At 39.1% G+C, this 27,127-nt stretch overlaps 1 protein-coding gene across 5 annotated transcripts in view; it reads right to left on the bottom strand.

Moving 5' to 3' along the window:
- Window positions 1–27,127, bottom strand: part of TRRAP (transformation/transcription domain associated protein) — a 71,563-nt gene that overhangs the window by 36,867 nt on the left and 7,569 nt on the right. For 3 of the 5 annotated variants that reach the window (XM_065732948.1, XM_065732950.1, XM_065732947.1), the window contains exons 11-44: window positions 26,650–26,746; window positions 26,179–26,317; window positions 25,365–25,443; window positions 24,635–24,869; window positions 23,978–24,305; window positions 23,737–23,834; window positions 22,917–23,111; window positions 22,224–22,415; window positions 20,372–20,537; window positions 18,927–19,183; window positions 18,094–18,294; window positions 17,109–17,287; window positions 15,897–16,096; window positions 15,017–15,234; window positions 14,697–14,894; window positions 13,762–14,022; window positions 13,065–13,226; window positions 12,463–12,559; window positions 11,911–12,032; window positions 10,685–10,855; window positions 9,503–9,571; window positions 8,351–8,470; window positions 7,927–8,046; window positions 7,416–7,580; window positions 6,842–7,023; window positions 6,393–6,591; window positions 5,883–6,011; window positions 5,121–5,387; window positions 4,387–4,593; window positions 3,054–3,212; window positions 2,828–2,962; window positions 2,526–2,636; window positions 1,132–1,278; window positions 437–650 (exon numbers count right to left, since the gene is read on the bottom strand). In XM_065732948.1, the coding sequence (XP_065589020.1) occupies window positions 437–650; window positions 1,132–1,278; window positions 2,526–2,636; window positions 2,828–2,962; window positions 3,054–3,212; window positions 4,387–4,593; window positions 5,121–5,387; window positions 5,883–6,011; window positions 6,393–6,591; window positions 6,842–7,023; window positions 7,416–7,580; window positions 7,927–8,046; window positions 8,351–8,470; window positions 9,503–9,571; window positions 10,685–10,855; window positions 11,911–12,032; window positions 12,463–12,559; window positions 13,065–13,226; window positions 13,762–14,022; window positions 14,697–14,894; window positions 15,017–15,234; window positions 15,897–16,096; window positions 17,109–17,287; window positions 18,094–18,294; window positions 18,927–19,183; window positions 20,372–20,537; window positions 22,224–22,415; window positions 22,917–23,111; window positions 23,737–23,834; window positions 23,978–24,305; window positions 24,635–24,869; window positions 25,365–25,443; window positions 26,179–26,317; window positions 26,650–26,746 (5,819 nt within the window). The remainder of the gene's footprint in view (window positions 1–436; window positions 651–1,131; window positions 1,279–2,525; window positions 2,637–2,827; window positions 2,963–3,053; window positions 3,213–4,386; window positions 4,594–5,120; window positions 5,388–5,882; window positions 6,012–6,392; window positions 6,592–6,841; window positions 7,024–7,415; window positions 7,581–7,926; window positions 8,047–8,350; window positions 8,471–9,502; window positions 9,572–10,684; window positions 10,856–11,910; window positions 12,033–12,462; window positions 12,560–13,064; window positions 13,227–13,761; window positions 14,023–14,696; window positions 14,895–15,016; window positions 15,235–15,896; window positions 16,097–17,108; window positions 17,288–18,093; window positions 18,295–18,926; window positions 19,184–20,371; window positions 20,538–22,223; window positions 22,416–22,916; window positions 23,112–23,736; window positions 23,835–23,977; window positions 24,306–24,634; window positions 24,870–25,364; window positions 25,444–26,178; window positions 26,318–26,649; window positions 26,747–27,127) is intronic. The other 2 variants (XM_065732951.1, XM_065732949.1) reach the window with 1 other exon arrangement.

Consider the following 27,127-nt stretch of genomic DNA (forward strand, 5'->3'; position numbering starts at 1 on the left):
ATTTGGATGAGAATCCAAAGCACTGAGGGTTCTCTAAGTTGTCTGAAGTCAGTTTATATTAAGACAGAGTATAAAAAGAAAGATGGTAAATAATATGCTCACTCTTCACTGTTTCAGCAAAACAACAAAGCTCAACTGCAAAATAATTGTAATTACAAAAATGCACTGAAATTATAAAATGTATTTCTTGAAGCAAAGTTATGACAGCCACAGCTTATTAAGTTTTTATGTCAGTGGATAATGATGTATTCCAGGTGATTACATTTTTCCGTTTGTTTTTTTTTAAACAGAGGTTGAAAGTGCAATCTAAAATGTACCATTAAACACAGGAACCATAAAACAGTATATTAGCACATTGCAGAGAGTGCCTTCACCCCACTCTTAATCATTTGAGTTACACACTAATAAAGGATAAAAGGGAGAATATACCACATACTTGGTTCCGTAGGGAAAATACCCATCAAGCGAGAAAGCAAACTGTGGACTGCTCTCAAAACCTTGGTGTTTCCACAAGTCATACAAGCTGCTACGCCTCGTTGCAGGGGTTTGAAGCTACTAAGGATAGCAGGGGGCTGCAGCACTGTTAGCAGGAAACTTAAGACCTCTAAGCCAGTGCAAATGTTGGCAAAGTTGGCTTGATTGGGTTGTTCCTAAAAAGAACACACATGAAAAGGCAGTGAGAGGGTGGGAAAAGCATCTCTTAAATAATTCTAGTGCCTTCTCTAAGTAATAGAATGACTACAGGCATTCAACCCCAAAACATTAAATGTTCGTGCTCAAACATCTCCTCTCGGTCACTGACTTCATCCTATTCCACTCCATAATACAAAATCACAAATTATTTGTAAATATACGCATCACAATTTAGTTCCAAGTTTTCCAAGAAATGATAATGAATCAAATTAGCTGTTAAACCAACCAATATTTACCTCAAATTCACAACTACACTTCTCTATAATGATTAATCTACAATTTAAAGTTGAAATCCACAAGAAATGAGTGCTCAGGATACGTAATAACTAAAAAAAATACTCGAGTATGAGAGAGATCTTAAACATGTGGTTGTGGAAGCCCCAGTGAACACACATACTAGTGAATCCTAAAGCCATAAAGAACTGGGCTGTTACCTACCACAGTCATTAATAGCTTATCAAACCACTGCAGCTTCAGTTCTGATTTGGGCCACATATCTGGTCGTAAAGCAGTTTTCAGAAGGTTGACACAGCGTCGGGAGAGCAATTCCCCAGGAGAACCAGCAGTGTTTGAGTTGTCATTTACCTGGTAATTAATCAGAGTTAACAAAAAGACACCGTCTTGCATTCAACTAATAAATTTATTATGCATTCCAAGCAAGCATTTAATTCCCTCCTTCAGAAATGGCTGTGCTTCAGCACTTCTGTCACAGAGTGCTTTACTGTACAGAAAGATATCAACTATTAGACAGCAGAACTTACGTGTACGTTGCTAGCTAATTACCTGAAGTGATCCAATCCAAAGTATACTTGTAATCAGGTAGTTTAATCTGACAGATTATTGCTACAACTCTGAACATTTTCACCTTCGGTTAATCTCGACTGTTTGGAAAGCATCCATAAAAACACACAACTGTCTACTGAGTTCCCCTTTATAACTTCAGAGCACGTGTTGTCTCTGCAAAGAGCTGCGATGCACACAACTCCAGGTTACTGCTGAACCTGCTGCAGGAGCCACGTAGCTTTGAGCTACGCTCAGCGTGCCCCAGAAGAATTCACTCTTAACAAAGCTTTAATAGCATGATATGTTGCATGAGAAGAAGTTCCATATTTATGATCTTGTAAATCCAATTATAATAGTCATCCTTAGATGCATAATTGACATATTCCTTCCTTATTTCCCTATTACACTCCTTCAATATCCTTCAGTTCTTGGGCAGAATATTCTTGCCACTGAATCCAGTCAGTAGAGCTAGGATACTTTGTAGAAACAGGCAAGTACACAAATTAAGAAGGAAAACTTAAGGGAACTTCTGTGAAGTCTTTGCCTGGCTCCAGACAATTTCTGCTACTCAAGTTTATTTCAAGCGTGTCACTTTCAATACAGCACTTGTTTGGAAAGAGAAAAGAGCAAACAAAATGCTAGAAGTGATCAGCTAAGCAGTAAAATGGACACGCTTTCAGCTCCAAAATCTGGCTCGCCATCGTTCACATCCCAAGTCTGACTGTCAAGGTGCATTCCCCACACAAAGCTGTAAGCACACAATGCCACATGAGAAGCTACAGCATACCTGCCACACAAATCCTATAAATCATCTGTGAAATGAAAAAATACGCAAACGCCAGTTATCAAATCACATTTCTTTCCTCATTAAAACAAGAACATTTCATTTTTTGTGCAACTTCAAGATTTCAAACCTGACAGCAGGAGAATGCAAGTATACAAACTCCAGAATAACCGAAGCATACACATACTCTTATGAAACAAGGTTTTTTTGGCTTTAGTTACTTGTGCTACACCAGTGTTTGCATATAAGAATAAACCTGCTATACCTGGCAAGCAATTCTGATGAGGAAGTTCACGACTGTATCTGTATGCTGCTTATCAATGGGCTTGGAAAGAAGTGCATCAGCTCCTGGCAAGGACTGGCTGCGTCCAAACACCTGCACGTGCACAGAACACAAAATCCATAACCAACACCACGAGAAATCTAACAGGTAGAATAGATTTAAAAGCTTTTCTAAAAGCACAGCAATTCATCTAGTGAGGTTCAAGATGGGTGGAAAAACTAAATGGATCAGGCAGTGCAGGTTACAGCCCCAGTGCTCCTGGACAAAACCTGAATTTTCCTTACAGCACTGATGGCCCCAGTGGCTGTCCTGAAGCGTTTCACTTCTTGGCCAGAATCGACAGACAGTCCTCTTTTAACAGCAGATGAGGTAGAACTTGCTCCTTCTCCACTTGCACTGGGATCCATATCTGAATCTGGCTGAAATATCAGCAACATTCATGTTAAAAAAAAAAAAGGGCATTTAATGGTACAAGAGTCCAACCTTTACCAGTTCATTTGGAATTCCTACCTGCTGGTCTTTAATTCTCTGCAATTCCCATTTAATAACCACTTCAGCAAGATCCACCGCTAATTTTCTTTGCTCGATCGTAACACTGGGAGTGAAGCCCAGCCTCTGCATGGCACTGACCATGTGCTGCACCAAGTGATGTCTCACTGGATAATAAACCTGAAAAAACAGTTTCACAATCATGTTAGCCATTAACTAATCAGATTCTACACAAAGACCACAGTGCAGAAATAAAGCCAACACACATGGCAGAACAGCTTTAAGCCCAGCGTTTCCTAAATCTGTACCATATCTGAACTTAGGAAAAGCAAGTGGTGCTCTGAAAATACAATTCTGGCTATAATTTTCAGTCGTGACTACTGAACTCGTGGTTCTTTAGAGTGCCCAACAAGTTTCTTCATTCTCAAGGACAAGGGATTTGATTCTTTTGCCAATCCTTACAGGCAGCCAAAGCTCACACAGGAACACAGTCAGATACGTGAGCCATCAATTCCTAAAGCATGACATAAAAGTCACATTTTGAGTTCTAACTTCAATCATTATAAACAAAAGGAAATCTAACAGAATGGCAAATTCAGAGTCACAACTGTAATTAGTAGAGACAACAAACAACATAAGCTTCAGGAGATGATACTGGAGCAATACAGGATCCTACTTTTCGCAACCAGAATAACAATAAAGTCCATTCTACATAAGAACAGTCTTGCATCCAAATTTAACAAAACAGGGCCTTTCTAAACTAAGCTATGCACTCCAATTTTCAGAAACAAAATATTACAAGTATTACTTGCCTCAACCAGAAGCAACTCTGACAAAAAACCCAAAGCTCAGCCATCCTGTATTGCAACAACCCACTACAAGCTCCAGTGCTCACCTTCAAACTCCTCCACAAGTACCTTAATTAGCTCCTTAATCACACAACTGTGCTCCATATGCAAACTAATTTATTTTCTTTAAAGTTTATTTTGGCTAGGAGCAGGTATATCTTTTTGCTTAAATTAATGTGCCATTTCAAACACGTGCACTCCGTGGGGAGCTTGTTTGGCAGTCTGCAATGCCGTGGCAAGAAAGCTTTTACAAATACCAGATACACATTCAAAAGCATTTCAGACAAAAAAAGGGAAGCACAAAGAACATAACCAAAAAGGAAAACACATAAGAATTCGCCACAAAATGTCAATAATTCCTTTTCATTTTAATTGAAGATCTATGCAGTCAGCAGATGCTTTCAGAAATTAAGCTACATAATCTGGATTATATTTTCCAAAGAAACTGCAGCTTACAGCTTCAGTACCTATGACACAGTGAATATTAGAATAGTTGGTAAAAGTACCTTGAAGTGTTGTACTATTAAGTGCAAAATATGTACTAGCTGGGGAACTGTATGACCCTCTTCCACAATGATTTTTCTTGTCCAGTGAGTCAGCATCTGGTGCCCATCCTCCATTCGAGCAGGCACAGCTGGAGTCAGAATAGCCATTGCTTGCCTCACAATAGCTCGGGCCTCCATTGCATGAGCTTTTAGAAGACTATGAAAAACCTAACGACCAAGGATTCTGGTTAACATTAATATTACACATTTACAGAAACCACCTATAAAAGAAAGAGTAAAAAATAGACCTTTTAAACAGCACAACTTCTTCCTAGAGTTTGGGAAATACATGGTGGTACTTCGTTAAGCACACACCTGTGTATCCTTTATCTCCCATTTATCCTTCTCACTCCCTCCCCACTGTCTGACTTAAGTTTCCCTTTGATCCCCACGCTGTCTTAGCTGAAATTTCTGCCTTCACCTTTCAGATACTGACTTTGTTAGTTCAACCAAGAGGATTTTTTCACTGTCTCCTTCAGCCTCTTCTTGTCTTCTATTTGCTATCTCCAAATAAATTTGTACCAATATCTGGCTTGGTGCTTCAGTACTTGAAGTATGAGGATGAATTTCATTGTATACCAAGTACCCAAAACTACTGCGTACCTCCTACTGCACATTTTAAAACTAAAAGAAAGCACACTACAAAACTTAACAACATCCCCTAAAAGGTCTGAACACAAATACTGGGTCAATACCTGCAGAACTATCTTCTTATGTATGGCAAATTTTGCAATGATGTGTGCCAAAAGCAAATGCCCACTGTATTTGCACGCTGGGTCTACACAGGCTTTGGACAGGAGGCACGGCCACGCAAACGTCATCAGGCGCCGCAGTTTGCTGTTCCGGTTTTTGTTGTTGTCATGAATGTGATGTGGAGCATGCTCAACCAGAAGCGTGGCAAACTGCAGGAGATATATCCTCAGGGAATCCAACATATCAGCCTGCTTTTCTGGATCGAGTACCTGGTTGCAGGAACAATGGAAGAAAAAAAGGGGAGAGGTGGGAATGCTCTAGTATCTATAACAGAATGTTCTACATTTTGCTTTTTCAGTGCTTCCTTGTTGTTTTTAAGGAAGCTAATGATCTTTTTTGTTTTTTCAGTTCAACTGAAGACACACAAAACAGCCTCCTGAGGTGAGACCTTCATAGGAAATTGCTATTGATTCAACAAAGCCGAGGGGAATTACAAAGATCCTGACAGTCAATCACACAAAACTTCGCTTGCTAGAAGAATTACAGCCATATAAGGCTCACCTCTAAATAAAGACATTCAAATCCTAAAGACACCATAACTAAACTGATAAAATTCAGTCTAACCATACAGATGACTGATGGATCTTGAAGTGGTTCAAAGTTATGACGCGATTTAACTGATCATAACAGCACAAGAGCCACAATGCCAAAGGAGATAAATAATGCTTTAACTCTCAAACACTAACATAAACTACAACTGATACCTTTGTGATAAAAACACTAGTGATACTTTCTGGATTATCCCCTTCTGGGTTTGGGGGTCCCAACAGCTGTTCACCTTCTCCCTTTTCAAAACTGTGCAAGAAAGCAGGATTCAGGATATGCTGCAGCACCTACAGAACAAACACAGAACAGTTCCCTTGAGCACTGGATTATTTTAGTGGCAGTCTTCCTATGCAGACATGCACACTGTTACAAAAGAAAGCTGTAAGCAACAGCTTAATTAGCAGATGCAATGCTATTTTTTCCCCTTTTCCTTCTTCCAAGGGCAAAGATTCTTAGAAAGTGTGAACTAAAACAGTCAGCACCGAAAGCAAGATAAATTGCTGTCCCTGTTTATTATCACTCTTCTTCAGGTATGATATTTTCACCTAAGTGGCTCTGCCAATTATCAAGCTCATTGACATTTAGGTAAGTGAGTTTTGTTGCCCTAGATCTCAAGAAGAAAATTAAACCTAAATATCAGACTACTTTGAATTAATTGATTTAGCTACCTTGGCTTTGAGCTCATCTCCAAAGTTTGGGTCATTGAAGTCTACAAACCGGAAGAACAAAGCCCGTTTTTGGGGAATACTGTAGTTTTTAGGAATCTCTTCTTCCATGTATTCCTTTAAGAAAGTCATATTGCAGAGAAAACGACCTGTAAAAGCTCGAAGCAACTGGAAGAGCAGCTCTATATCACCGTAATTTCTTCTGTAAAAACACAGAAAATAAAAAGCTGTTGAGAAAAATTCCTTCCAAAGTACTGTGCTGATGGATTTGATGAAAAAATAAATACTGGTTTTTAACAAGCAGAGAACCAAGAACAGGCACTACCAGAGGTAGGCGCTTAGAGCTAAGAGCAGTATTATGAAATATATTAAACATGCTCTTCAGTAACTGCTAACCATTTTTAGTGTCCCTGTTTATACAGAAACGATAGGAAATAAATGTTTTTACGTACTTGCAGTAATTCAACAAGCAATATGCCAGCAGCTTGGGTTCTTTCCAATTTGTTGCAGCCATATTCTCCTTACGATGTCTTTCCTGAAAAGCTTCACTCACCCACACACGTTTCAGCTGACTCACCAAGGAATGCTGATTAGCTAACCAACATTCATCATTCTTAACAATAATACTTATGATCTGTCAAAAGCAGAACGAGACAAATGCACAATCAACATTCAACGCATCTGCCAGTGGAAGCAATGAATAAAAGCATTTCTTTCAGATAGATTAAGGGTTCTAAAATACTCCAAATTCAAAAAACAATTTTGATTAATTTTGAAATCATCTCTTTTAAAGAAAGTTTACCTTGCCATGTTTCTCTTTTATCATACTTGATTAAAGATAACTATAATTCATTTGAATCTTTTCCTTTCCTCATTGAGACTACAAACACCTTACATTTTTACAAGTATCTTTCCATAAGCCATAACACACACGTACACACACACACTTGAAAGTCTCTACGTAAGAGGTCTTTTGCTAAAGAGATTTTAACTGTCCAATGCAGACAAACAAAAATAAGTTAATACCTTGATAGCCTGAAACTGAAGGTCAAGGCGCATCGTGGTGGTGCTTGGAGATCCAGGTCTGACAGCTGCCTGTGTGCCAGCAGGTAACAGAAGGGTGATGAACCGGTTTGGGTTAGCAGCCAACACATCACGCAGAGGTTTGGCATCTTTATGTTTTAAGAAGCTCTGAAGAAGAGGAAGAAAGAATTTTAATCTCGACCTTTAAAAGCAAAAATACCAAGATGATCTCTCACTCTTCAGCATTCTATCCAACACTGAAGTTACAGAGCTTGTATTTTTGTATCTACACAGCTCTGCTATATAACTCCAGTGATAATCCTATCCGATCTGAAAACGTATAAACCAACAGCAACAGGCAAAGAAATGCAAAGTAAACAATATACACCTTGTGCTGGAACAAAGCCAGGCTACAGGATTTTAAGGTTACACAAGGGAAAAAAAAAACAACCACGTACGAGATCACAAATGTGATCACATTAAGTTTTTAAAGATTAGGGGCCCTACAGCTTACCATGAACATTCTGCTCCACTGTGGATCGTTTAAAGTGGCTTCCATCATGAAGAGCTCTACAGTCTGGGATGGATGACGCGTCAAAAACTTTATCAGTGGTTCCCTGAATGGACTGCCAGCCTGAAAAATTTGTAATGCTCACGTTAAAAATGCAGACTGCTTTTATTTGTCTGCCAATTTCACAGCACTCACAGAGGGTCTGAGGAGAGAAGCAGTTGATTTGGCATTTATGCAGATACAAGACATCCAGAATCTCCATGATCATGGCCAACAGTAACACCTCCTAAGAGGACTGGAGAGCATTTTTCTTTATTTTTAAACTATTTTTTAATATCAAATCTTCCCATACCAATATGTAGAAAAATCACCACATTTAAAAACATTACCAAGCAAAAATATCAGCAATGTTAATTTCCACTTTTACCTCAATCAACATGGCTCGTTCTGTTTTCATCACAACTTCCAGCAGAGGTTTAACCAGTGTCTGAGGGGCAGCTGGGATCAGATGAAACAGATTTATAATTGCTGAACAAATCTTCATTTCCTACAGGTAAAAAGAAGTAAGATCAAGTTAATATCACCAGCCTGACAGTTGAATATAGAATCACACATCTCTCTGTGGTGCCACTTCTTATGAGCAATAATCTGAGAGATCTGCAAGACATCCGTGATCACTCTGGAACAAATAGAGTGAAAACAAACTCCAAAATAATTATGTGAAGGCCTTAGAACTTCTCTGACCTGACTAAAACCTTCATGCTCTGCTGAAAAATGTGCAGTTTGAGTTTAAACGTGAGAAACAAATTCATTAGAGAAGATCTAGGTGAAATACAAAGCAGTGACTAAGCTCAGATTTCAGAGCTCTTTGCAATTACAAAAAGTACAATGAAATGCCATTAAGTCACCTTCATGTTTTAAAGGAAATGAAAAGCCACTGTAATTCAAAAAACAGATTTATAATACCCTCACCTCCTCAATTTTCCAACAGTTGCAATAACACATCTCAAATTTCAATATAAATTCTTACTAAAACCTCAGCAGGATTCATAGGACTTCTTGTAGCATACACAAAACAACACTGAAGCAGGAATCTCAGTGTGCTGTCACTCAGCTTTCCTATTTCTTATTAGTGCCCCACAGTTCCACACTAAGACTGTGAGCTCAGGTGAAAGAGAAATTTTGAAGTGATCTCCACTGGTAAATATGAAATTTGTTTTTTTTCACAAATTATATTTTAAATGAACTGGGATATTATTCTGCACCATTCTCAAAAGACAGTTATGAGCAGCAAACACATAAGCAAAAAAGAGGGATTAACACTGCTAAGTAGCTTCACACCACCAGCCTGTACAGAACAGAGTGAGAAGTACTCACTGCCAGCAGGTAACAAGCTCCTCCCACCACACTAAGATTTCTAACAATTATTCAACACACGTAAATGCAGTGCCTTGTCATAAAATATCAGTGCATCATCAGTTATGGCAGCACTTACAAGTGAATGAATTCTGTAATTCCTAAACAGTAACACTATTCCTTGCCTCTTTGTCTTCTCTCATAAAAGCATTCGTTAACTTACATTTCCATCACTCCTCTGTCCACCTTTGTGTGTAATAACTACAACTTCCATCCATTTACGCAGGTGTTGCTACGAAAAAAGGCAATTAGTGTTATTCTTCTAATAATACCATTCCTTTTTAGCAAGTGACAGCACATACTTCAGGAAAAGAAACAGGCAGAAATGACTGAAGGAAACAAAGGGAAAAAAACGATAAGTTATTTTTATTCTTCCAGATTTAAAAGTTAACTTATTATCTGAAACCATACAGTTTCCAACTTCAAATAGTTCCAGTGCACTCCATACTGGAAAGGTTGGAATATCACCTACAAAAGCTGCCACTGATCTGTGTGTGATTAGAAAAATGAGTTTTGGGTGCAAAACTTGAAGCTTGCAGAGGGGATGCTAGGGGTTGTCATTAGCAAACACCCAGGAAGCTTATTTTTTAATTTAAAACTAATATACACTATACGGGAACAACAAATGCTGAAGCCAGAACCAACTTCACTTCTGTACAGAACACACAAATATGACATTCAATGCCTAAAAAAGGGCCCTTGGCTCTTGATCAAGTATTACCACTAGCAACTGGAACCAGGCTGACTTTTAGGGACTGCTAAAAGTCTTCCCCTATACAAGAAAGTAAGGGTTATAAGAATATATACATTAAAAGGCAAAAAGATCTGAAGTCATGTAGACAATGATGACAGGTTTATACTTTAATTATTTAAAAATGGTACAGATGCACTTAAATGTTTAAAATTCCCTGGCAAGAGAATACAGACTTTTCACAAACGCATTAAAGGTTGCAAATAAAATAAGAAGGGCAATGCCTTCCACTGTTTTGTAAGTAAGGGAACACTTCAACAGTCAGATCACTAGGAAGCAAAACGTGCTCAAGGGAATACTTAACATGATGTACTGCTGGCACCTTGCTTAACAAGAAATTAGGCCAAACACACCTTTACATGATTGGGTACAACTTCACTAGACAAGAGCACCTCTTAACTTCTAGCTGTGGTATTTCCTTAGAAATGAAGCCAAATTCCAACCATGTTTCCTATTAATCGTGAAACACAAAAACATTTTCCCTACACTCTATACACTAAGCTACTAGCAAATTGTTCTTTGACTTCACTAAAATACTCATACAAGTTAAGGGAATTTAAAAAGAGAGCAAAAGCACCACACGAATGGGCTTACCATCATCTGGTCACAGAATTTATCATTAAAGGAGTTTGGAAAAAGGCGAGTGACCGAGGTCAGACGATTGACAACATTCAGGGTCAGGCTTCGGTAGTCTCCCAGCATCATAAGCAGTGGTCTCATGTGTGTATGAATTTGATCAACTTCTATCGTAGCCCCTTCCAAAAACTGCAAGAGAGTACAGGATCACAAAACAGCTGGAGCAGAGCTTAGTGACTTCTGTGCAAGCACTTGAAGTGTTTCCTATGGACTTGATCTGTCTTTTGTTTTGTATTTTCCAAATGCAATGGACTAAAAGATGTTTATTACTAGTGACAGATACAATGAAAAGATGGATTTGGGAAGCATTTTAATATTCTTGATGTATAGCAGGATAACCCATAACACAATCAAGCAGGAGGTCTTAATTACAGCTAGAGACTGAAAAACTGCCTTTGTTATAAATTAAATGTACAACTACAGACAAGCTGCTCAGAAACTGCTCTATTAAGAAATGGCTCCGAATTTGGCTGGAGGTAGTGGAGCAAATTTCTGTGTTACATTTTATACGTATGAGAAACATAAAAGATAAAACAAAACCCAGCTACAAGCAGACAGATACAATATTCCCCATTATAATTGAACTTTCTATGGATGTGGATTTATCACAGAAAAAGAAAACTTCACACCAAACACAAATGTGGGAACAACCCCAAGCTGCCCCATCCAACCCCTCAGCTCAACTACTGTCAGCAAGCTGTAACCAGTAAACATGTTTTCTTCCACAGCCAAAATAACATGAAAACATGAGATCTGACCTCTCACCAGCAGACTGCCTAAGCAAATGTAAATCACCAGTATTTACAATCCACATGGCATACCACCCAATCTACACCTCATCACCAAGGAGTTTTATCGTTACGTTATCATTTGCCATATTTGGAGCAGAGATATTAAAATTGTGCTAAATGAGAATGAAGCATATCTACCAGGTACTGTGTTGTGGTGAGAGGACATCCTTTTCCATTCCTCTCACTTTTTACATTACAACCTAGCACACACAGAACAGACAGTGCAGTGCAGGACTGGGCAAGGAAATGAATTCTGGCCTTAAACAGCACACACACAGACAGCCCTGTTCCTGTGAAGCAGAGCCAAACCATGCTATGCTGCTTATACACATGCTACACTGCTTACAATCAAGGAAGTACAGCAGAAAGAACAAGAGACTCAAATACACTAACCTTTCTCATGCATGCTTCTCCTGCCTCCTGCAGTTCATTATTTGTCGAATTAAGTGCCTTGAAAAGAGCAGCAATGATTTTCTCTCTCGACTGAGGCAAGTAATTGCATGCAGCTAGAGCATCTGCAAATATCAAAGTCAAATTCTCTTTGTTAACTCAACTTCAAAAGAAGAAGAAAAAAAATCCTAATTCTGCTTTTATTCTCGTCAAGTTTCTTATATTTCATCTTAAATTATAGACACATGAAGCCCAGCACGCTTTGTCAAAAGCAACAGGCATCACAAAATAGTAAATGAAAGGATGCCTATTAAGAGTGTTTTAAAGTGTCCCCAACACTATATGACATAATTCATCTAAAAATCTCAGAAAGCAAATCCTGCTCATTAAGCAAGCAGCGATACTTCCTCATTATTCTCCATTAAACTGTGACCTCTAGGGAGCAGTCATCAGTCTTCAAGCTCTCTAATTTTCTGCTGTTCCTGGGAAGAAGACTGCCCACTGCTCAGAAGGGCACTTATCTACATCCAACTTTGTTTATGAACTTCCACTTACTTAACGCAGCAATCCGAAGAGGTACAAGTGATGGAAGACTTTTGTAACAAGGTAGCTTCATTAAGGCTGCATCTTCAGCCTCACACAAATTCAAAAGCTAGGGGAAAATATAAAGAAAGGCAATCATTTTAGCACGGAATTATGGATGACTGAAACAGTATTATCAGTTCTCTTTTGAGCCTTACATCCTCAAAGAGACACGTTTATGCAAATTACAATCCCCAAATTTCACAACAGGCAAAAATTCTACTTGAAATTAGAGTGCAAGTTTCCATGAATACTAATAGTTAGCCAGAGGCAAGAGATCCATTCACAGTGCCATTAAAGAAAAGTCTGGCAAGCGACCAGAGATTTTACAGTTTGCCAGTATCTAGCAGGACTATTTGCAAACATGCTGCTTATACAATACAGGTTGTAAAAGAACATGTCTGCAGGAAATCTTGCATCCTGAACTGCAGCAGAATACTAGGAATACTGAGGATGGGTAAGAGAGCACAAGGAAACAAAGAACAAATGCATGCCAATGAGACATATGAGAATTCTGACACCATAGTTACTTAACCATATATACACTCAAATATGAGAAAATAAAATGAGAGTACCTCTGTGTAGAAAACCTTATGTTCCACAACATTCAGATCCATCGTAAACAATCGAGGTTGCAGAGTTGTACAAAACGTATTCCCCTCCATCAGTCCAATCTGGGCATTTGCAGGTTGATGCCTAAGTAAATGCTTCTTAGGAGGGACCATATCTTGGAGGACCTACACAATGCCATTTAGAATGAATTAGTGGCCTGCTGAAATGATCCCACAAACACAGCCACTGAGACACCATTAGCTCACTTAGACAATGCTTGCTCCTACCCATTTGCTACTGGAGCTCCAGATGTACCTCTTTAGAAGTCACTGAAGAAGAAGGAAAGTGTTTCTCTAAAATACCTGAACTCACTGTCAGCTAGGGAAACAACTCAGAGTACACGATAATTGAACATACTTTCTGAGCATACCTATGGCAGTAACTCCATATAATGTTATAAGCAACATACAAAAAAGAAATTTGTAAACGTAAGCATTTAAAGTACAAAAACAAGAACATTTTAAGCTCTTAAATGAAAGAAGAAAAACAAAAACATGTGCATTTCATAGCAATGAACACAGCACGTGGAAACAGATCTTACCAAAGCATTAAGAACTCTATTCAACAACACGTAAAAAATGCATTCAGAAAAGCATCTTGCAAGCCCAAACTGGTAAAACTTCAGGCTCGCTTGGACATTGAAGAAGTAGTTTTGCTCACCTCTTTATGTGGCTCCATAATCACAGTGACACTTTTTCCAGTGACCTGTGCAAGTACTTGCAACGAATGCATTGCTTGTTTCCTCACAGTAGAGTTTGGAGACGTTACTTCTCGAACAAGATCATGTGTTACGTGATGGAAAGACTTCTCCTGTGCTGCTACGATCTCCTCTGATTTTTCTTCATCTTTTAAAGGAGTTGCACATCTAATCAAAAGCTGCTCTAGTGTGGTCTTTGCCATAGCAACTGCTCCATTGGAAACCTATGGTATCATAGATTATTTTGGTACATTTTAAAAAGTACAGAACAAAGACTGTAAATCAGCATATTAATCAACAACAAACTTTGCACTTGACTTTGATGAACCCTCTGCAAAAGGCTAAAAACGTTTTAAGTTCAAAAACAACATTTATTCACTTCCCAGCATCCTTCTCGTAGCTGAGACTTGCAAGGGAACACTACTGTGTAATCTCTCTGATTCCTGTTCGCACTGGAACACTTCAGCAGTGGTGTTATGATTCACAATAAAGAAAAGGTCAAGCAGACAATTTTGTGGGTAACTGTAAACTACGTACTGCTTTCAGATAATATGAACACCTTCCAACTAAGCACAGGAAAGAAAAACCACACAGTCCAAGTTACAGTGAACAGTCTTCTTGCACAGCTCTGAATGCAACCTCTACCTACTCTGAAAGAAGCTAATGCAAATCAAATGCAACTTTACTAACTTTGGCAAAGTGAGCAGGCCAGGGCAAGGAATGATTCCTTACAGCAGGACTCGGGTTAAGTTAAAATGACTACAACTAACTCAAAACTATTGCATTATCAATGTATTTTGGAGTTAAGTAATATCAAGATTAGAAAAGCCTAATTTGTCGGAATTCAAGAAAAAAAAGTTAATTTGCCCCCAGGCTACATGGCATATTCATTAATTACCTCTCCAGTCAGGTCCATCATAACGAAGAGAAGCGCCTTCAGGAATGTCTGCTGGTTCTGGAGGACCCAAATTAGTGGAAGCCGTTCCATAAGGAATTTAATTGACACAACACCTCCCAGTTTTGCATACCAAGCTTGTTCATAACAGCAAGCGCACAAACGTTCCACAATGTATGAAAATAAGGGAAGCTGACAAGCCTGCGAAGAAAGAATTCTATCAGTTTGTTTTCTCAGCTCATCGGCAGCCTCTGGTGTCTTGGAAGCAGAACTGAGCTGGTTGAATCTACAACATATAGATAAAAATTGAAACATATATTTACCCTTTCCTTCGAGCCCAAGATAATGCTTGCAACATCAAATATCACCGCTAGAGCCACCTCTCCTATTTTGCAGAGCTCCTTCTCCTCGTATGCCATGCAGATTGCTATGGCATCAATAAGCACCAAGGGATCCATGCCTTTCGAGCCATTTTCCTCACTATGAAACATGGCTGTGCTAGGCTGGCTTCCAACCTGATAGCACTGCAGTAGAAAAGGACCTGCAATTTGCATGGGAGGAAGGGAAGGGGAAGAAAAAGATAAAATAATGGATATTTCAATATGAATAGTCTTTCAATTAGATTACTATTCCTATGACTAACGGATGGCAAAAACAGTGAGCACTGTGCCCATTTGCATATAAATGGATTGTAAGGCATTCTTCACTCGCAAGAAAAAAGATTACATCTACTTGAATATTCTCTTCTCCTTACTAGCCTGTGCACCACAGAGGTCTCCTAAGAAAATTGAATTAAAATAAAGAACCTTAAGAAATTCAAGTTACACCAACGGAACGATGAAGCAGTGCGCTTATACTATGCCTTTTCCCCAAACTGTCATGTGATCAAACCCCAAACAAGCAGCTTACTTCATAGGCAGGTTTACTTGGTCCCCCTCAAAATTAAAACCCAACTGCAAAACTGACTGAGTTACACAAGTGCCCTGGAAACAGCAGACCTATTTCATTCATTCGCTTCGGTATTTTGAAAGTATTCTTAGGAGATCATTTTGAAACCCCGCTCAACTACTTTTCACTACTCCACACCATTCAGCCACGACACAAAGGCAGCCTCACACCCGCCACGCACTCGCTTCGAACTCAGTGCCACAGGACGCCCCAGCTCCCGCCCCGCGGCCCACGCGAGGCCTGCTCCCCACTCACCACACTGCTGGGCCACGGCCACCATGGTGTAATGGCGGATCAGGCTGGCTACGAACGGCAGAGCGCTGGGCCGCAGATCTTTGATCACTGCTGACATGAACGCCCCGGTCAGCGCCTGCTCAAACGTTTTACGCGCCGGGGTATCCTGCGCTTTGTAGCGATGGGAGATGATGACGCTAGGGATGGACTTCTCGGTAAAGCTGAAAGGCAGAATTAAGTTCGCCTCAGTCCCGAAGCGCAGTACTGACAGCTGAAGCATGAACAGCAAGCACTTGGTTTACAGTTCGCTCTTGATATCAAACCCCTTCTCCACCTCCCATTTTCCCCTCGTTTTGATAGATCTAGATCGCTTCACCCAGCTGGTATTAATTTTGTCAACCACTGGTCTCAAACGTGATGGATAGCTCAATTTCACCACGAACATTTCAGCAGCTCAGAAGAAGCTACATATATTACAAATAAGGGGTATGCAGGCATCACATTACAACTCAATTACACAATGTCATTTTCGATATTTTGACATTCTCCCTTTTTTGAAACGACATTTGATTTTAATCTTTCAAGACTGAAATATTATGTAACAAATCTCCACCCCAATAAGACCCATTCACCACAAAGCTGTGTTTGTGTCAAGCCTAACCACTCCAAACTATACAAGCCACCATGCTCCTCAGCAGCTGCAACTCAAAGCCAGCATGTTTTGTAGAGAAAGTTGTTTGTAAGCAAAAAGTCACTGAGCATCAACTTTCAAAGATGGAAAATAATTCAATAAAAGCCCTCAACTGCTCTAAGACACTTCTTTTGATATATGATTTATCAGCTGCATGTGACTATGCCACAGTTTGAGCACTAACTGAAATTGGTTTGTGCATCTTTTTCAGTTCAGTAAAAAGTGAGCATATGGTACTGCAATCTAATCTTGGAAATTCAATTAAGTATCAGAGTATTCCAATTATTTAAATACATGAAGCCAGTATTAACTTTTAAATAACTGTCTTTCATATCTAGAGACTGCGCTGGACTGCAAGTAAAATACAGAAAATTAACACACATTATATGCTAGCAAAATTCACATTAGCAAGAGAGAGGTTTGACAAGTTCTGCATTAATTCAAAAGGAAGCAGGAGAAGCCAGTAGGTAAAAATGCCACAAAGAACACATTGTCTGGACCAATTCTCCTAAATAAGGTTAAACACTATAAATTTTACATACGCATTTATGTTTAAAGAATTGTCATACTTGGGGTGTGCGAGAAGTTGGTATAACGCATGTTTGTTATCATCCAGGCTCATCATAGCCACTAAGAAACACTTGATTACTTCCCAAGCTTGCCTCCGATAATACGGTTCTGTGTTAGCACTCTTCAAACAATCCAGAGCAGTTTCAATTGCCTACAGCACAGAGGTTACAGGTTAGACACAGAAAGGCACTAGAAAACTTGGTTTGAATTAAACCTGGCAGGAAAGGAAGATGTCAGCAATTACAGTATTCATCCATATTCAACTCATCAGTCTGAGTACAGTGGAGAAATCAGTAAAGCCTTGTGCATTAAAAAAGAAAAAAACAGCTGTTTTTCCAAGCTATTTTAAGCCTGTGGCTGCATGGAGCCAGAGTCCACTGCCTGTACAGAAATCTCTTCACCGCATTCAGATCACACCTACTTGTGGAACTGTTACTGAAAAATCACAGAAACGTATTAAAACTCTACAGACCAAATTTACTTAGAATACAGCTCGATTCTCTGATCCCAAAATGCAGTCACAGATTAGATTGCTGTAATTAGTGAGGACGAAGCATCTGTAATACACTGAGATTGTCAGATGAAAGCCACTACAAGTACAAAGTGTTTTTGCAGATATTAGAACTACACCCAACCTACAGACAACAAAGGAAGCCAAATCATTAAAGCCATCAGGATAATCACTGAAGAACATCTATGATAAGCTTTTGGTACTCTATTCATAAAGAAAACAGGAAGGTTTTAGAGCAGAATCCCATTCCTAACAAGCCTGCTCTAACCAACAGAAAAGGTGAGAAGGAAAAAAATTGCAGAGGAAAGATTTACTTTTGCCAGTTCAGCTCTTAGGGCTTTGAAGAAGCAGAACAGCATCCTTACATTTATTATTTGGAGTGATATATAAAACAGTTCCAAGGAGAAAGAAAAAAAGTCTGGTAAACTTCTGCCTCAAGTCCCTACCTTTTCCATAGGGAGCTGAATAGATGCTTTACAGTCTGAAAATTCTATTGTGATGCTGGGCCCCTGAATTTCTGTGACCACATACTGTAGTTTCTGTGACTCCTTCAACATCTTCCTGTTGCTTCCTCCAAATTTACCAAGTACACGATAAGCCACGTGAGAAATGCTGTCTGCAGGATTGCGCAGCGTACGCCACAGAGCCTAGGAGTAGTTCAAATGAAACAAGGTCAGACCAGGCTCACTGCAAAATCTGTCAGCTTTACAGCGTAACAACGTGCCAAGGAAATCACTTATCTATTTTTCTGGGTATTTGGTCCTGCACACCTTTCAGAAAAAAAACACCCATCCAGATGGAATGAAAGCAGTCACCGCTGAAAACAGGTAACTGATTTATCAGGGGATCCTCCTAAGCTTTTACTTTTAGATTCGATTAACAGGATCAGTCACAAAACCTTTGCCCCAGTGAAATGTTATCTCATATTAGCCTTAAGTGTGACATTATTCTATTAAATTCATAATGTCGTTAAATTAAAAACCAAACACCAACACAGGCCAAGTGAAACGTCCTCACAGAGCTAGTTTCTAAATCTAAAAAGAAAATGAAGTAAATATCATATTTACAGGCTAAGGGATATTCTAGCACTATTCGTGCTAAACTATTAATGTTTCAGTTTTCAGCTGCACAACACCAAGTGGCATTCCTTGTACAAATCAGACAGCTACGGTTCCCATGACAGTTTTTTCCAGTTCTTATAATCAAAGCATCACATAACATTCCAACATTTAGTGAATCTATGACCTCTTGTGGTCTAACAGGAAAAAAACATGCTTACCTGCATAAGCTCAGCTCGAACTGGCTGAATATGATCATACAGAAAGTCTGGCTGTAAGTTATCCACACACAACTCAAGGGTTCTCAAGCCTTGGCTAACGAGGGTCTGGGATCCATTGAGAGCTGACACCAAGGGATCCATGAGCATTGGCAGGTATGGGAGCAACGAGCTCAGACGGACTGGCACAGTGAGGCAGAGCTCTACAAACAAGTCTTTCATGTGTTGCTTATGAAGACCACTTTGCAGCATATTAAGTCCTGAAAATTATTGATAAATTACACATTCAAAAGAAAAAAAAGTCCACAATTTATTGTTCAGAAAGCACTGTTTCCTAAACTCAGAATAACCTGACTTCTTCAATTATGTCAAGATTATTTATCTCTAAACAATGCATTTAGAAAAGATAATGGTGTCATAAACACAAGTTTCATCTAAGGACTCAACACAGTGAATATTTTGTTGGTACATGCACATATGAAAAGAAGATCTATGCATGCACTAAAACTGAATATCAAATAAATGTCAAAACAAAGCAGCATTTGAATAGAGTGCATGAAATCAAAGAAGACAGCCTGACCTAAAGCTCGACTTCATTTCAGTTTAAAATTGAAATCTTCTCCACATGGAGAAGATTGTTTTTAAAATATATCAGCTCCTGAAAATAAATATTAAGTGTTTATGTGTCTACTCATTGTTCCATACAAACAAAACTCATTTCCCAACTCTTTTTTTCCCCCTGCAGAACATTTCATATACTCCACAGCCTCAGCTAGCAGCTCTACCCTGAGCATAATTTATATGATGGTTTATATAAGATAAATATTTGCTAACTACAATAAAAATTCCCCCTGCAGATGTAGGAGGGAACCACAGATTTTGCTCTCCCAACGTTGTTCTGATTAGCTTGTCCTTAGGATTAAGTGATTCTCCATGTCCCCTTGGTCATCTCTGGCACCTCAGGAAGGCAGTCCTCATAAGCACATAAGCTCATTTAACAGAACTCATTCATTTTTCCATTTCTTTGTGGAAACTGACACAACTTCCATGCAATGACAGCTGTGCACAGCACTCCCTCAACACTGAAGAGCTAGAGCTGCTCTGCAGTGCCCTTCCCAGGGAGCAGAGATGGGCCTGGCAACCTCGCTCCTCCCGCTACCCCCACACACCTCAAAACAACAAGCAAACAAAAAACAACAGCCCCACAACAGAAAGCAGAAAACAAGCAGCAGTAGTTGTGAAGCAGCCAGAACTATGGAGCCTGAAGCAGCTGACAGAAAATGAAAATAAGCCACGTCCAAGTTCCTTAATCAACTGCTAAGCTCAAAACCAGCAGCTACTTTTGGTTTTGTGTCGTTTTTTCTTTTCAATTATACAACATAACTTCATAAGTACTATGTACATAAAAAGATCAGAAACTGGGAGGGGGAATAAAGGTCTTGTTCTACCTTGCAGTAAGTTTGGTAACAGCGGCAAGAATTCTTGATATAACAGATCATGACTGCCTCCTCCAATAGATCTGAACAGTGCTCTGAGCAGCAGGAAATAGTTATAGGGCTCTTTGGCAGTCTGTGCAAGTTCCATAGAGCTGTTCACAATCTTGTGTAAATGTGGCTATAAAAAAATAAAGCTTTAAGATTAATAAATCATCAATTTTATCATCGCTGTAGTGTAAGAGTTTGTATGAGACAAGTTTTTCAGATCAAATCCCTTCCGTTGCTCCATCTTGATACCATCCTAATTTTATACTGCTATCAAGGAATTGTTAAAAAATTTATCTGTATTTGAAAAGCACCGAGAACACATCACATTCTGCAATTAATTAAATGCTGCTTTCACATTAGCCAATCAATCAAGGCTGCTTGCTACTCCAAGCACAACCTGCATTAAAACAAAACCCCCCAAATCTAACACAATGAAACAAATTTGCCCCAGAGCATCTAAGGATGGGTAGCAGAAATGTCAGCAGTGCCAGAATGACAACGGAACACATTTCACCGTACCAGCTCAATCCAGACCCCACCTCATCATTAACTCTTAATTTTTTGCGAATGCAGTAGTGTTACTTCAAAACCTTTTACAAAGGAAAGAAACGGTCCCAGAACCAGAAGAGTAAGACTGCTGGAGCAGAGGACCTTAACAGGGCACAGGAAGCATTATCAATGGTTGATAAATGCAAGGAACCTCCCAGCACAGGTACAAACAGTGACACAGTTCTGGATTTTATTAACATCTAAAAGCGCTCCACGTTGCCACACAAATGCTGCACAGAGCCTTCATCATTCAATTTAATTGTCTACCCAAGGCCCACATCATTAATCCTGCTGAAACAAAACCCTAGGAGAAGCGTGACACTGTGAAGGCAGTAAATCACATCCCTCAAACGGGACCTCCAGCTTACAAAATCCAAACGACCTTGACTCCAAGGACAAAAGAATTTATTCAGAATTGTATGAATACTGCCTCATTCTACTTAGGAACACTGCTTCATGTTAATCTTTCAAAGCATCAGGAAAAATAGTTATCCCCACTCTGTTCTGCCCTGAAAACTACTCAACTAATCCTGCAATATCAATCATTAAGCAGAGGCAACTGTATAAAAATGGTTTCCCTATCTGGAACTGTGTTTATTTTAAGGCGGAAAAAGGGAAATTGAGATAAATGTTGAGAGAAGGAGCAACGTTCTACCAATGCCTTACAGTTTTTCTGTTATATAGGTAGCGGTTTGTCATAGTTATGAGAAAACTTCAAGCTCAGAACACATTATTTCTGAACTTATTAAAAGAAATGATCGATGTCCAACACAGAAAAATAAATAAGCAAGCAATATGGTGTTAATAGAAAAATAGAATTCCTGAATGCAGACTTTGCAACATCCTAAGAAGGTATTTTTAACTCAAGAGCTCTGTGTCACTGAACACGATGTGAATTAATTTGATTCACCAACACACAGAAGTGACACAGCTTAAGCAAAATCCTTATGTTAATAACAAAAGCATGAGATACATAATGACCTGACCATTAAGTTAAGAAGCTATGTGGTAATCCCAGTCAGACTACACCCATGGCTCAGTCCCTCAGATTCAGAATTAGCACATCACTACAGTTTCAGATATTCACAGAAGCTGCCTCTTACAAAGCAATAACGTACTGATCTTTGAACAAAGGCACTAGTAGTGGTTCAAACATGAAAAGATTACCAAATGATGTACAGAAAACTAAGTTTCTTCAAACATCAAAAGAAAACAGTAAAAACAGATCTATATATAATTATTATTTTAAAATCCAAACGAGCTTTACCTTCAGCATTTGTTCGTTTTCAGCAGCAAACAATGAAACTGAGCCAAAGACCAACTTGAACAGTTTGAGATACAGATTGGAGAGTTCCAAATTGGAGCCCATTTCTGGCAGTCGGTCCAGAAGATACTCTACCAAAATGGTTGCAAAGAGGGCAGAGGTAGTAGGATTTGCCAAGAAGGAATTGGCAACTATCTATAAAAGGAAACCACAAAAGAATTAATGCTGCTGCAATGAAAGAAACAAACAGAGGGATTAATGTACTATCAATTAAAAAAAAAAAAAAAAGGTAAGGCCAGTTTTTACTTCCCACCCCATCTTCACTGCTGTGCACACAACTCATGCTATCCTCAATGGAAAAGAACCATACACATAATTCAAGGATTTAAATTTTAGATGTATGCTGCAGGAACACCAACACAACAATCTCACACACAAAACAGGAATTCCATAATGTTTAATACTTCTCATGAGTGGATGTAGCACCTCGAGCTGCCCCTGTTTTTTTCATCTCTTAACCTGGTCAGTTTTTGAAAACCCATCTTTTCAATGTCTTTATATAACACTTCAATTCTTCCACACTAATTCCAACATTATCACTTAAATCCTCTTCAGCCTTAGGTACTCAAAGCCACGAGGTATTTTCTACAGGCTAGTTACTACCAACTGGATAAAAGAAATGACAACAAATAGTACCTGAAGAGCATAGTTTTTTGAGATTCTTTCCACCATATAAGGAACAGTAGTTTGAAAGATCTCCTTAAAAGTCAAAGGGTTCATCATTGTGAACACACCAGCAAAATGCTCCAGAACTTCCTTCTCCTCTTTCATTCTCACTGTCTGACAGTTGGCGACTCGAACGTATGTCTGTCCATTTCCTGCTATTTGAACCTATAACACAGAAAAAATGAGAGAGAACTGCAGCCACTTGTTCCTGCTGTTCCTAAGGATTTGAACAGAACTGCCATTATGCAAGATTCACATGTACAACTAGAAATCACAAAAGCCAACACTGACAATAAATACATGAAAACGGAGCGTAAAGATCACGGACTTCAAAATCATGGAATCGGGAGTGCAAAAGAACAACAACAGGAGATATCATGCTGTATTTGTAAAGCTACTCAATTCTAAACCATGTACATTTACATTTCAGCAGTACTTGGTGTAACTTCAAAAGATAAACATGTGCTGAGTGAATGCTTCAACTGATAACTAAACAAAAAAATCTCCCTGAAGAAGAAACTTAATCCACCACATAAAAGACAAAGATTTTTAGTCTGACCTGCCAGCCTAAATACAGACAATAATAACTGCTATGAAAATAATCTGCTTCTTGCAAGTGATAGGTACACCAAAATTTATAAAACTCCCCACTAGACATGGCCCTGCAATGGAAAGCTCCATGAAAACACACTACAAGTGCAATCTGTACTTGAGCTGACAAACACCTATTAAGAGATCTAACACACAGGAACTGCATCAAATAAACACGGTGTGGGGTCAGGGTGCATACCTGATAAATGTCTAAAGCTTGCATTGCATATTTTACCAGTTTTATATAGATTTGAGTCTCTTTAGGTTGCAACTGCTTATTGGGAATGAATTGTGCTTCTGAAAGAAAAAATAAATACAACAGTATTTACTCATTAAAAATACTATTTGTTTTTTGGGTTTTTTTTGCTAGAGTTTTAATTGTAGAATTAAAAAGAATTTACAGAAAAAGTCAAGAGTAACTAAACATCATGCAGTTTTACCTCCAGGAGCTTTGCACGATGTTATGCCCCACGTGATTGTCTTTACACCACAGACCAAAGTTTTCACCAAGCTTCGGCAATCTGTGACCTGGAAAGTCTGTTTATCTTCTTTTTCTTTCTCCCCCTGTTTTTCAAACACAGGTACGGGTGCAGGGGCCACTGGAGTGGCTGGGGCTGGGGATGGAACAGGGACGGGCGCTGCATTTGCTGCTGTGGGCACTCCAGGCAGAGCAGCCTCAGCTGCCCCAAGCTCAGACTGTGGCTTGCACTTCTTAAAAATTCCAGACAGCTGATATCGTGCTATGGTGTGAAACTTGAGAACAAACACCTAAGGGGACAAGGAAGAAAGGCAAACAGAAGAGCAGAGTGGACAGGGGAAGGAAAAAAAAAGGATCTAAGTTTCTCTGTTGGAATTAAAGATGACTCAAGTTTGTAGTTCTAACACTTCAACTTAACATACTTAACAAAACGATTTACAACCATGTTTCTGGAATCACTCAAATAACTGCAAACATTTTCAAGGGTACCATGAAGTGTTAACACACGGTTTAGGCATATCCTCATTTCTGAAGAAAGGAGGGAGGAAAACATGACTGACAGTAACACAAAATACCAGGCTACTCAACTTCTTACCAAAAAATTCAAACACATTCATACCTCCAACATTCTCATGAGAATATCTCTACCATTGCCATTTTCCTGTTCACTTTTAGACCGGATACAGTCTACCAGATTTAGCAGAAGCTTGCAGGACATTGTCTGGATACTGCTAGGCAACGACTCATCATCAATGTTCTTGGCAAATAACTGCACAGCAAGGGAGAGATCGTTGAGGGGTAAATGCTGCCGGACGTGATGTACCAGGTCTGCCAGCGTGCTGTATGCCAGCGGTCTGCCAGTGAGAGCAAGAAATGAAGAAAACACACTGAGGACAATTACAGCAGTCACTAATTGGACTTCACCAACAATCACCACCCAGATCTACTTTCAAGATTACACATTAAAATTTACTATTTTTATAAGCAAACACATTGTAATTCTCTTGTGTAATTGCACAAGCCTCGTAAACAATCTGTATAACTTTACCAAAGAAGCAGTAATCCATTCCACAACACTAATAGTAGAGCTATTGGGTCTTTATTCACCTGCTGCTGAACATCCTCAGCGTGCAGTTTCATCTCCATAACAATTCAGGTGTTTCAAACCACATGTGAAAAAGCTTACCAGCACTGCTTCACAATTAACCCTTGATTACTCGTGATTTCATGAAAATGAGCTATATAAACATTTAAAACTCTATACAGACATAGTGATAAATACTAGCAAGCCCCGAAAGAAAGCAGCCATGGCAGGCACTCAGGAAGATACTCCAACCTTTCTGTCATACCTCAGTGTCTCTCGGGCAGTATATCCAGAGCCAATTAGTATAGATTCATCAAACAGTTTGTCCATGCATGGAATAAATTCTATAATTAAAAGAAAGAAAATGAAAGCCAAATAGAACGATTAGCAAATAAAATGTTAAAATAAAATAGTTAAGCAGTAAGCCACTTACTGTACATAATGAAACAAAAAATAGGAAGTTTAACAATAAAATTTACTGCTGAAACGTGTAAACTTTCAACAAACTCTTCTAATTCTACTGGCACTTGCTCCTTGAGTAACTTTATAGAACAGAGTCACAGCAACAACACTGATATAATGAGAACAGCTACAGCTGGAAAAAGTGGTTCCATTAATTTCAACTTCACAGAACTTCTCAGAAGCAACTAAAGAGTTACTGCCCATGAAAAGGCAGTGTGCCATCTAACATGCAAGCTCTACCCAAGATGTGAGAAAGAATATATGGAACTTGGGATTCCAGGAAATAGTGACAAAGAGATATCAGTAAAATTCAGTAAAATTCAAAGAAGCATTTCTTTCTTTTTTCTAAATACGGAAGTCAAGAAGGTCACTGAAATGATTAGTTCACTCCACCCTAAGGGCAGATGCTGGCAATAACAGGAAGGGTTGAATGTGCCCACCGTCAAAGAGGGGCACCAGAAAAGAATAGATGTAAAAGCAAAGTTCACTCCTGTTCCCAAAGTAACCAGAAGTGTGTAATAGTCTAAACCAAAAAATACACAAATTTATCTCCTCAATACACAGAAACAGTTGAACTCTTTCCAATGTATAGATGAGTGATAGAAAGCAGTACATACGGCTCCTCAAGTCTGTTGTTAAGATGTGCTTAGCAGCAATCAGAAGCTCCTTTCGGAGGTGAGCTGTTTCTGCTGGACAATTGGAGAGCAATTGCAACATTCCTTTTACCATTTGCTGAGAATATTTAGCCACTAATTCCTAGGAAAAAAAAATTATTATTATTATACTCTACTTTATAGCTCTGCTTTACAGCTCCAATACAACAGTCAAGTAAAATTCAGTAACTTCAGGAAGTCTCCTTGTAAAAATAACACACAGTAGCCATTCCATACGTGCTTTTACTCTGCATTCACATCAGAACACTTCAGAAAGGACAACCAAGTACAGCCCTGCAGATGCTCAGGTTTGCTACTCAACTGCTCTTCTCTCCAACCCCAGGCACCACAGTCATACAAGTGGCTTCCCCCCCATACAGTAAATGAGAGATCTGTTGCATTTAAGAGTAGTAGAGTAAGAAAAATACAGCTTACCTGGTAAATTCTTATGATGTAAGCCAAAAAAGACAGTGTTTTAATTTGAGCAGCGATAAAATCAGCATACAGTTCTTTGTTATAAAGTTTATGTTGCCTGAAATCAAATTGAACAGTGGTTATTCTTTTCCCTTTCTTCAATACCTTTGGTCAGATAATTCACAGCAGTACCAAATTACATCACCTGAAACGGAGATTCTTGCTCCATAAGAAAATAAACTCAACGTGGGAGAGCCCACTTACCCAACATTTTATCCTCTAAGCAGAAATGCACAACCCTGAAGCAAACGTACAATTTTCAATCCCCTGCAGAAAACCAAGCTAATACCCTGGCACCAAACATCTGGCTCTCTTCCCCTAGCTGGGGCTATTTTTCTTCATGCAATATCCTTTCCTTGGGGCATCTTTCAAGTTTCAACCACTCATTCAGATCATCTGAGCAGACAGGGAAACACAGAGGTAATAATCCTGCTGCACT

This window comes from Cyrtonyx montezumae, unplaced genomic scaffold, assembly GCF_038088225.1.
Source record: "Cyrtonyx montezumae isolate F1298 unplaced genomic scaffold, pur_monq_1.0 scaffold_16, whole genome shotgun sequence".
Lineage (NCBI taxonomy): Eukaryota > Metazoa > Chordata > Aves > Galliformes > Odontophoridae > Cyrtonyx > Cyrtonyx montezumae.